The sequence below is a fragment of the Abrus precatorius genome, unplaced genomic scaffold (assembly GCF_003935025.1).
Source record: "Abrus precatorius isolate BTA unplaced genomic scaffold, Abrus_2018 Scaffold8, whole genome shotgun sequence".
In the NCBI taxonomy this organism is placed as follows: Eukaryota; Viridiplantae; Streptophyta; class Magnoliopsida; order Fabales; family Fabaceae; genus Abrus; species Abrus precatorius.
In genome coordinates, this window is record NW_020874428.1 from 6,625,255 (window position 1) to 6,637,067 (window position 11,813).

General features: G+C 27.3%; 2 protein-coding genes across 2 annotated transcripts; both read right to left on the reverse strand.

Annotated features, from left to right (window-relative positions):
- Positions 1-703: 703 nt before the first annotated feature.
- Positions 704-2,234, reverse strand: LOC113846918 (30S ribosomal protein S9, chloroplastic). Its single transcript, XM_027475672.1, has 2 exons — positions 1,810-2,234; positions 704-1,306 (listed from the first exon to the last, which is right to left on the reverse strand). Exons 1-2 carry the CDS (start codon positions 2,134-2,136, stop codon positions 1,019-1,021), a joined length of 615 nt encoding a protein of 204 aa, XP_027331473.1. The 5' UTR covers positions 2,137-2,234; the 3' UTR covers positions 704-1,018.
- Positions 2,235-6,273: 4,039 nt separating this feature from the next.
- Positions 6,274-11,292, reverse strand: LOC113874148 (protein DETOXIFICATION 33). The gene is made up of 9 exons (XM_027512369.1): positions 11,041-11,292; positions 9,807-10,002; positions 8,578-8,923; positions 8,398-8,484; positions 7,957-8,013; positions 7,568-7,806; positions 7,345-7,463; positions 6,779-6,865; positions 6,274-6,333 (listed from the first exon to the last, which is right to left on the reverse strand). Exons 1-9 carry the CDS (start codon positions 11,041-11,043, stop codon positions 6,274-6,276), a joined length of 1,194 nt encoding a protein of 397 aa, XP_027368170.1. The 5' UTR covers positions 11,044-11,292.
- Positions 11,293-11,813: the final 521 nt, after the last annotated feature.

An 11,813-nucleotide genomic window follows, 5' to 3' on the forward strand; every position in this document is an offset into this window, starting at 1 on the left:
CAAAGTGTCTCTAGCAGGATCCACAGACAGAACACAATATTTGTATATAATAATCCTGACGTTCCCAAATTCAAGTGAAGTCAGTTATTTGAATGAAGCAAATATACCCTCAGTGGTGGACAGGGCTTATGGTTAACAGGAATGATAGAGGCACTTGACACGGGAGATAAATCGTTGCATATCAATTTTTCTTGGTATCATTTTACATCACTCCTAGACCCTTGCCCAGATTAGCCTCATACTCATGGGTATTGTAAGGAACTAAAGACTAATCTAACATTAAGACTGACTTATGTCAAAACTATACAAACAAAAAAACTGCAGAAATATTAGTAAACTGCTAAAAGAACGATTTATCATCCCACTATCTTAAATACTAAGATGAAATCACAGTACCACACTCAGAAACATCATATGAATACATAGAATTAGAACTCCAAAATTCACATGTCTGAAAGAATAATGATCCAAAATTAGTATATCATATCGGAAGATGGAGGACTCCATGAAAAAAATGCAGTCGATGCATTTTACATTCTCATCCCGAGCAATATTACCTATAGGACATTAAGTAACGCACATTTTTTACAAACTACATGATTTCATACGTACAGTACAGGGCCAATGCCATAATATCCATCCTCAGAACTTTCACAAACATTCCAAAATGCCAAAAATAAGGGAAAATTTTGTACAAAAGGAATGAAGAGTAAAGACCACAAAATTTATGTCATGAAAAGAAACAAGCAACGTAGTAAAAAAAGGGTGATTTTGGTTAGGGGTTGTGAAAGGAGAGAGAAATCTTATCATAGATACAATTCCCAATTCCATACAGATCAAGAAAACAAGAGAGATGGGGAAACAAAATGCAGGATTCTGTATACAAACAACTTGTGGATCTGTTCCAAACTCTCTTTACTTATCTAAAAGAAAACCTACAACTAAAAATGAAAACAATCAATAGTTCAAAATGTAACCAACATAATGAAAAAAATTCCATACATGTAAAATTCCAACCTCAACGTTTAGAATACTGAGGGGCTTTACGAGCTTTCTTGAGACCAACTTTCTTCCTCTCAACCACTCTAGAATCTCTGGTCAGAAGCCCTTCCTGTCTCAAAGGTACTCTATGATCTTCACTCACCTTTAGCAAGGCACGTGCAATGCCAAGGGAAATCGCCTGAGCCTGACCCGATAGTCCACCACCCTCAGCTTTCACAAAAACATCATAACTACTCTCATATCCCAAAGTTACCAAGGGAACCTTAATGTATTGAATCCACAGTGGATTTCCCTGAAGATAGTCCTGTACAACATTGTAATAAATCAGTCAAAAGATAAGTGCTTATTCAATAAACCTTTTTTACAGCTAAGTTTATCCCTAAATTTAATTACAAGGTGTGTTTAGGAACACTACTTAAGTGACATTTTTATATGAAGACTTATCTTATAAATTTGACCGTAAAACTTCTTGGAATAAGCTGAAAAATGCTTCTTTTGATAAGCAATACAGATAAATTTATCCAAATAACTTGGAAAGAGTTTATAAGAGCTGTAAACTATTTTTATAAACTCTGCATAAAATCTTCCAAACCACTCCTAAAATTTCTTAAAATAAGCTGAAAAAAGTTATTTTAATATATTATACTGAAAATTTTATTAAAATAAACTAAAAAAGGGTCATCAAGCTATATTTCATAAACCCTTACCTTCACTTCTAAACGCCCCTAAACTAAGATAAACAGCTTAATTAAGTAGATATTGTATAAATTAGGTATTGATAATAAAATGAATATTGGCTAATGAGACCTTAGCGTCACGGTAATTGATGATGAATTTGCCAGTTCCTTCTTGGAGAACAACGCGAGCGATTGCGCACTTACGGCGACCGGTTCCGATGATTGTTTGGGCGGCGAATCCACCGGGAAGTCTCGATTTCACGTATTTCTTGAGGTCTGCGGTTTCAGGTTCTGCGAGTGCTGTGGCGGATACGATGAGAGAGGGGTTTTTGGGGAAGCGCGAGAGGGAGAGGGATTCGGTTCTGGCGAATGAGAGGGTTTTTGGTTTCTGAGAAATATTGGAAGAGAATGAGAGTGAAGAGAGGGTGGTTGTGAGCGCCGATAGGGAAACCGCCATTGTCGTCCACTGCCTTAGCAAATCGGAGCTTGGTTGGATGGTATATACAAGGCGAGCCAGAGAAAGAGGATAACGAGTCAAGATTTCTTTTTAACAAAATAAAAAGACAAAAAAATAAATATATTGAGTTTACCTAGACTGGTAAAAAGGAAAAAATGATTAATTGTATTTTTCGTTTATCTATTATGATATCATATATTATTAATGTGTTGCATTTGTCATCTAATAATTTTTTATCTGCATTTATTTTTAATTGATACAATTGATTTCTTTCATTTTTTGAGATTTAATTAATTTTTTTCATTATTCTCTCCTTACATTAAATAAATATATTTGGAGTATATTTTTTTGTTAAGTTTAAATGATATTTTTTATACTTGTATGTTTATTCTCAATTTAATTTCTGCCATTAAATTTAAAATAAACGATATTAAATAAATAAAAGATTAAATTTAAATAAATATATATGTGAAGATTGATTTACAAAATTTTTATATATAAGGAATAACTTATAAATCTAAGTTAAAGATATTTTTATAAATTTATGAGGCATTTTGCATATTGATTTTGATGATATTGAGAGATTAGAGAAAGATGTATAGAATATATGGACAATTCTGCTACTGACAACACCAATGAAGCACATTCAAGGACAAGAAAAGTTAGGATGAAAGATTGAAATTTAAGGTGGGTGGGTGTGGGTGATGGTAAGTAAAGGTGAATGTGGTGAAGTAGTTAAGAAGATGAGGAAATTCAATAAAGATTATTGAGTTTTATGATAAGAAACTAAGAAACTCTAACCTTCATTGAATTTTATGCAAGGGAAAAAGAAGAATGAAGAGAGTGAAATTGAAGGTGAAGGCAAAAGGGATGATATAAGTGAGGGTGAGAGTTGTGAAGTAGCTAAAAAGAGAAAGAAATTTGTCAATAGTTGATTGACTTTTAGAATGAGAAACTAAGAGAATAATAAATTGACATCTATTAAAGATTAGAAACAGTAAAAATGAGAGATAAAAAAGTTAAGAAAGGAGAATGAGTATCTATATTTGACTTAAATTTGTAAGTTAATCCTTATGTATAAAAAAATTTGTAAATTAATCTTCACATATATATTTATTTCAATTTATTCATTTACTTATTTAATGTCGTTTATTTTAAACTTAACGGCAAAGACTAAATCAATAATAAATATACGTCTACGGACTTATTTATAAATTTTCTATGTATAAGAACTAAAATATTATTTAAAGTTTTTTGTTATATAAAATTTTTGAATGAGAAAAAAATATTATGAGGTTTTAGGCTTAATTGGGCTAACTCAAGGCAAGGGTGATTATTATGTTAAATTTGTTATAGTATTTTACTTTAGTTTAATTACAATTTTAATCTCTGTTTTACTAAAATGCTCACACTTAAATTTTTTTAATTTTTTAAATGTATAGTTTTTGTCTTTCTAATTTTAAATATTTTTTTTAATTTTTAAAATATTTAATTTTTTTCTTTCTAATTTTTTAAAAGAAGCAAATTTTGTCCTTTTTATTTTAATTGTCTACATTAAATTTTTTTATTTTTCAAATGTTCAAATTAAATTATTAATCTAAAAAATTTATCCAATAACTAATAAAAATATAATTAAAGTATTACATTTTATTAATTTATACAAATAAATAAAGAAAATTATATAAAACAAAATATAATAAAAGCTTTATGGAAGACTGAATTTAAATATTTAAAAAACTAGAAAAACTACCTGTAAAGAATTAAAACTAATGTAACTAAAATTGCATATTTAGAAAGTTAAAAGAACTAAGTAGGATAAAACTATGAAGATCAAAATTCCACATATGTTAAAGTACATGAACTAAACTAAAAGTGTAATTAATTCTTTTATTTATTTAAAAGTTTTTGATTGGTTTGAGATATTCAACCATTAATATTATATTATATGAATAATTTTTATAGTTTATAAAAAATTTAATACGCCAAAGAAAAAAGTTAACATGCATTAGACGTTAGTGATTGAAATCAAATTATTTTTTATTTAGGAGTTTAAGATTTAAATTTAAATATTACAAATAAAAAAAAAGTATTTAGAAAAAAGTGTTTAATCATCTGGATAATATAAATTTTAATATTTGTTATTTGTAAATTATTTTTATGTAAATAAAATTTAGTTCACTGTCCGGTTAGGAAACCGATCACCTTGTGCTTAATTGAGTATGAAAGACTTCAACCTGCACATTGCCTTGTATTCTTCCAACTCGCTCATTGCTTAAATTGAATAGAAAGTATACTTTGGATTCGATTAAACCCGCTAATTACTTGAATTCAGTAGAAAGAATAGTCTTCAATTTCAATTCGCTTAAGAAAAAAAATTTATTTAAACAAATTTAATAAATTCGTTTAAGAAAAAAAATATTTAAACAAATTTAATAAAAAAAATTTAGTTAAACTAAGAAAATTTGTTTAAATAAAAATAATTGTTTAAATTAATTTAATAAAAATATAATTTTCATTTAAATTGAAAAATTTACTTAAGTAAATGTTAATTTAAAAAAATTTTGAATAAAATTATATAGTCATATTTTATAGTCATGATACGAAATTCTACTACTTTCATATCATATAATACTGTATTTATTTTTTAACTAATTTCTTAAACTGATCATTTATATAATTTATATTATTATTTTTAATAATTTAACTTAATTTTAAATAATTATATCTTATTAATATTTAACATAAGTAGTACATTAAATAATATATTTAAAATATTTAATGAAATGATATATAATTTTTTAAATTACTTTTTCACTAATTTATATAAATGAATTTTTTAATTTAAACAGTAATTACTTTTATCAAATTTACTTAAATAAATTTAAATTAAAGTTACACTTCTGCTAAACATGATATGTAAGTCCATAAAAAGAATGAGCATGCAATTAAAAATATAACGAGTGGAGTACTTTGAAAGATGAACAATTAATCATGAGTTATACGGTGAATGACAGCACTAATGTGACACTGTTATTCTTATTAAATTTCTCATAACACACGAAGAACAAGCTTTCCTTCATATATCATATTTTATATTAAAAAATAATTATAATAAATTACAAAACTAAACCATATTTCTACGTAATCTTATGCATGGACAGCTTATTTCATGCTCAGGTACTTGGTAAGGCATATTGTTGAGATAAATGCTTTTAGTGTTATTCTTAAATCATGTGTCGATTTTTAATGTTAATATTAATTGTTTAAATTATTAAATTAAATTTTAATTTTAATTGAAAAACAATATCAACATTACTTATAATATTGTACTTAATCTTGTTTAAAATAATAAAATTTAAGTCTAGTTTTGGTGTTAATTATAAATTATAATTATAATTTTATCTTAATAATATTATGATAATATTAAATATAAATATTTTATTAAAGTGAATTTTAAAAATTAATTTATAAATAGTAACCAGACTACCTAAAAGAAATAATACATAAGTTTTATAATTAAAGAAAACCCTAGTTTTTTTCACGTACTTTTAACTTTATTCCTGAAGATGAAATTGCCTCCTTCATTGTCTTTTACACAATCAAATTCTACAATTCAGAAGAAGCACGTTTGGATTGAACGCACACGAACTAATGCAAGTTTGGGGAGAGGGAGAATTCACATGTTTTGTGTGAAATTTGAATAAAAGGTACCATAATGCAGGTATTATTAGCGTTAATTTTTTTTTAATTAGAATTAATATTTTATTTCAATAATCACTATTTTATCTCATCAACTAAAATTGGTTTATTGAATCACAAAAAATACTAATTATTTTTTGTGAAAAGTTGAGTTAATTATATTATTTTCAATACGATGTCAAATCTGATTTTTAAATAAAAATATAAAAACATTAATTATTTTATTTTAAACTTATTTTATCATCTTTAAGAAAAACATTATTTTTAATCTAAAATTAAATTAGAAAGTACTCGTTCATACACTCATTGGAAACTTTCAAGTTCTCATTATTAGTACAATCCAATGTAGCAATCGATCTAATTGTTGAATATGATAAAAATTTAGGTAGGTGAGGTTGTGACCCATTTGCAGCCTCCCATGTTCATTCAATCTTCAAGTCATTTATCATACGCAATTGATCCTCCCCACTTCCTCACGCGGCTCTCTGCTTCTTCAGCCTGTGAAAATACATTGGCAACAAATTAAGAACATTTTTTTAATACATAACTAACAGGATTATTTACTTGGAAATATCAATAATTTAATATTTTTTATGGAAACTTCTGGTTCGCATTCCAGATCTCCTTATCCTCCTTGTGTCTCTAACAGGATTAATTAAAGAAGACTTCAATATAAATTTAATCCTTATATTTTAACAAATTTTTTAATTTTTAATTTTTAGTTCCTAACCTTGACGTAGTTAAAAAAAAAATAATATGTGATAATTTCTCAATATACTGGGTTAACATTAGAGACCAAATATAAAAATTTATAAAAAATATGAATTAAAAAAATTCATTTAGAGAGACTAAAATAAAAAATTTAGAAAAATATGTATAAAAAACATGTTTAAACTAATAAAGAGTAAAGAGACAGAGAATTCTAATTATGGAAAATGCCAACCTCTTTTTTCCAGTTTGTTATTGAAGTGACCACTATAAGGATTACTGTCTGCAAAAATATGCCTCCAATCATCCCTGACCAAATACCCTGAATTATACATAGCATACAAAAAGTAAGAATAAAACAATATACTCTGATAATACAATAATAAAATCCAAAATAATCATCAGCAACAAACAATGAAGATTAATAATGTTATTGATTATGAATCCCTTCCGGTAATTTTACTTTAATCTGATGTTATGTTTGGTTTAGAGTAAATTTGAGAAAATAATCACTCACTTTTTAATAGTTCTTTTAAGAATTGGATAAATATTTTTTAAAAAATTCTGATATTATATTGTTCTACTATTTTAACCTGCAAATTTTTTTATCTACATAAAAGTATTGCATTTTTTTTAAGTTAAAAGATAAAAATTAAAATTTTTGGGAAGAAGAGTGTATTTTTTTTTAATGATCAGAAGGATTTATAAACTGAATTATCAAGAAAGTATAATTTTTTAATAATTATTTCTTATAAATAAATTGAATTAATTAGTAATTTGAAGACAATGACAATACATCACCTCTACTCCAAATCCAAATGTGAATCCCAGGACAATTCCTGCCGGTAATCCAACTACATAGTAGCACCCAATATTGATGTATGCTACCAGAGACTGCCAGCCAGCTCCAACAGCAACACCTACAATGAGGCACAACAGAAGCACAAATTCATCAAACAAAAGAAAAAAGTGACACCCTTGATTGGATATAATTTGAGTGTGTTTCATTCTTTCAAGAACTAACCAGATAGGACGGGTTGAAGGCTGTTCAGAACTACTGTGACACCAAGCAAGACAGCAAGTTTAGTTGTTTCCTCGGCAACTGCAATGCTTGAGGTGAACAAGTAGGGAAAGTAATCCCTGGTTGCTAGTACTATGATCATGGCAACAACACCTATGGATACTGATGTGATGGAAACCACCAACACTGAAAACCTGGCAGCTCGGAAATCACCAGCTCCAAGTTCATTTGATACTCTCACACTGTCCATAAATTAAAATACGTTCTTCACAATATTCATTAGTCACATTACATGCTTGTTGAGAAGACACAGAAAGAAAATCGGTGTTTGTTGTTTTCTAAATAAAGGATTTTATGTCATGACAAGCAAGAAACTGTATTAAAGGAATCACCTTATTGCAGCATTGAACCCAATTGCAATCATGGCATCCCAGCCATTTATGTTCATGCTGTAAACATGGAACCAAGTATTAGTAATCATTCTTGATGTAAGATTTTGTTATGTTTACTTAATATGATGTGCTTGGGATGATAGGTTGACTTTGACTAAGAGTGCATTTAAATTACAAATTTTTATTGCATATGGGGTTTATAATAAAACTTATTGATATTAACTGAAAAGAACTTACAAGAATCATAAATTATTTTTATAAATTCTTTGTGAACTCTTTCAAACAGTGGCCTAATTAAAGCAAGACAAGCTCAGTTTTGATTTGGAAGCATAGCAAAATAGGAAATGACATGCAAGTAAACACAAACTAGTTGTAAATGTCTCTTTTTTTTTTTTTTTAAATTACAGTGAGAATTTGGAGGGAGGGTAAAGAATTTTTCACCAGATAGATATGGCATCAACAGGTACCAGAGGATTTTTCAAACGCCCTGTTATCACCACCAGTATCATCAAGTACCAAAACTCCAAGCTGCCGCAACCCATTTCCGGAGTGCACATTTAACATCAATATTTCAACAAATATATTTAAGTTAAAAGGAAAAATGAAGTTTAGTGAAAATACCATAACATAACAGCTGAAGCCAATGAGAGTTTCACAAAAGCAAACAAGTCTGCAAATGCTAGCCATGTAAATCCACTCCAAGCTCCTTCTGACTTGGTGATAAAAATGTACAATAATTGTGCAATCACAATCAACCACCATGATGTATTAAGTGTAATTGCTGCTCCAGTTAGACCCCATCCCAACTTTAATATTAAAAGCCAACTAAAAATTGTATGCAGCACCAAAACAACTGCTGATATCCATAACATCACCAGGACTTTCCTTTGTGCTTGTAAGAACTTTTGGATCGGAAAGTTCAGGGCGTATGCAAACAATTGCGGTATCATCCACACAGCAAATTTTCCTACAAAAAGATTGTAGAAATAATAAATATAAGATGCTCCAAATGACTATAAATAGGAACAAAAAAGGCATAAAAGTTTCTTACGTTTTGCCTATTACTTATATAAACTTTTAACTAGGTTTGTTTATAACCTCTAAATTATTAAAAGCTGGGCTTCTTTTTTGGTACATAATAATAATAATAATAATAATTATTATTATTATAATAGAGGAAAATGTTTTAACAAATATATTTTTCTCTTTCAGCGACTTAACATCAATAACTAGTTTTAAATATCCATTATCAACTTTGACACTTAAAAAAATAAAATAAAAAAAAGTTTGTAACATAATTAGAATATAAAAACGGATTTGAAAAGTTTAGAAATAAGAATTTTAGTGAAAAATTTGATAAATTTTTTTAAAAAAATTATAAGATGTAAGATTAGAATTTAAAGAGAAAATTTTTCTTTTTTGTTTTGGATGAAATTTGATATCTTATTTAATCATTTTTAGTAAAATATAATGCAGTTGATTCAATTTATAAAATTTTAAAATAAAAAATTGAAAAAAACTATATTTTCTATTTTTAAATGAAATTATTAATTAATTCAAAAATTATCTATAAGATTCAAAAAGGTATATTATATAAATTAAAAAAATTAAAAAATGAGATAAAAAAATTAAAAAATGTACGCCTTCCCCTTGAAATAAGGGCGAGGGGAACCGTAATGACTAAGAAGACAAAATAATGACAAAGAAGACAAATATCATAAATCCCATTTTGATAAACTATAGTTTTCTGATCTTGAGGACTGTCACACATTAGAAAATTAAACTTGTACTTTAATTATAACTGTGTCTAGAATAAAGTTAGATCATATGAATAGAAGTATAGAACTGACCAGCTGCTACTGAGATCTGATTAGTCTGTCCAATGAGCTCCAAGATGGGTGGAGACCAAACATAAACAGGTACCAAAAGAATGGCTGTGGTCAACAAGATGACCCATGATCTTTGCATGTACACCCCCAACATTCGGATCTGACCTGCACCGTATGCTTGCCCACATAGAGTCTCCAAGGCACTTCCCATACCCAACTATTCTCAACAAATAAATTATCATTTTCACAACTTAATTATCCCAATTATTTTAAATAAATTTAACTATTGTCGCATTTAAGTATTACTTTGGTTAAAATAATTAAAAAAATATTTTTATTAAAAATTATATTAAAAGTATATTAAAAAACCATGAAACAAGTGCATTATCATATTTTTTTTATATAAAATATATGTTTTTCTAACTTAAATACTCATTAGAATTTGCCATAAAAATAACATTTTTAAGTAATTGACAATAAAAAATTAAAATTGATTAAAAAGTTCATAAATAACAAAGTCATTAAAATTTATATTGAAAATAAACTAAAAAGTTGTAATAAAAGCATGATAATAGCACCTTAAAAAATTATAAAAAAAAATATTAAAGAATTATTTTACAAGTGATAAAAATATTGTTTTAACATTTATCTTAATTGTAATATTAGTTTTTATATTTTAATGCATGTGTAATTTTAATTTTTCTAATTTTACTTAGTTATATTTAATCTTTCTAATTATTAAATGTTCAAATTAAATTATTTACTTAAAGATTATTAATTTTATTATCTTTTATTTAAAACTTTTACATATTATGTATAAATTAATAAAATGTTATATTTCTACTATATTTTTATTGATTTTTTGGGATAAACTTTAAAAATAAAAGATTTAATTTGAATAATTAGAAATTTATAAAATTAAATATGAACCATTAAAATTATATAGTTAAAAAATGTATTAAATTTAAAGGATAAATACTAAAAGTGTAATTAAACTTAAATAAAAACATAAATAATTTTACATTTACGTCTGTGAACACCCCTCTCCTCAGTTTCTCACTCTTGTTTAAAGAAGTGAATCAAATAATTTAGGTTAACTAAATCAACTTTCTTCATATTGTGACATAAAACAAATGTGAAGAGAATTAAAGTAAAGGATAATTTTAACCTACGTTTAATAAAATACAATTTTTTGAGGTTAAGCATTGTGTTAGAAAAATGGTAAAACAGAAGGCAGAGAACAAAGTTTAGGTACCATGATTCCAAAGGCGAGGCCAGCAACAACAGAGTTTTCAACGGAAAAAGCTGCAAGATCGAGTTCCCCAACGAAGCCAACAAATGTTTGAGTGAGTGCACCAAGCGTGTACTGACATAAGGAGGTAAGGATTGCTGGGCATGCTAGCTTCCATAGCTTCTTCGATTCCGACCCAAACCTCTCAACAAAGCTCACTGCCTTGTCTTCCTCACCATTATGTGTGTGGCCATTGTTTTCTAGTAGTGGAGAGTCCATAGACGCAGTTACTTTACTTGAGATGAGACACCCACGTGTTCCTTCTTTCAACTTCAAGTGCCCTTAGAATACTAAAATGTCGCTTTAATTAGCTTATGTTGGAAATGGGAATGGCGAGTGAGGAAGAGGTGGAGCGTGGCTACCAGGCGCTAACTGCCATAAATATCAGAATGGTGGGTGGCTATATAATATACGGTATACTGTTGTGTTTCAATTTAATTTGAAAATACGTTATGCTTTTAATTTGTTAAAGTTAAGAATGAATGTGTTTATTTTTATGCATTAAACTAAATCTATGCGTCTCGAATATCCCTGACAGCCTAAATGAGTAAACAAGTTGGCTTGGCTCAAAGAATTGAGAAATTTTAGGAGTAAATGATCTAATTAGTTTCTAAAAATATAATTATAGGCTATTTATTATTTGAAATAACGAAAAATAATTCAATCCTTTAAAATCTATTTGATGAGCATTATACTATGGAAAATAATATTGAGACTCTATTATTTAACCTTGTCTA

Bases quoted from the DNA above. Each gene is read 5' to 3' on its own strand.
- LOC113846918 (XM_027475672.1), bottom strand. From the start codon at position 2,136: ATGGCGGTTTCCCTATCGGCGCTCACAACCACCCTCTCTTCACTCTCA. The intron at 1,307-1,809 runs GTCTCATTAGCC...AATGTTGTACAG, and splicing joins TCAATTACCGTGACGCTAAG to GACTATCTTCAGGGAAATCC.
- LOC113874148 (XM_027512369.1), bottom strand. The intron at 8,924-9,806 runs GTCAGTTCTATA...ATCTTTTTGTAG, and splicing joins TCAGATCTCAGTAGCAGCTG to GAAAATTTGCTGTGTGGATG. The intron at 6,334-6,778 runs GTTGGCATTTTC...GTATTTTCACAG, and splicing joins TAACAAACTGGAAAAAAGAG to GCTGAAGAAGCAGAGAGCCG.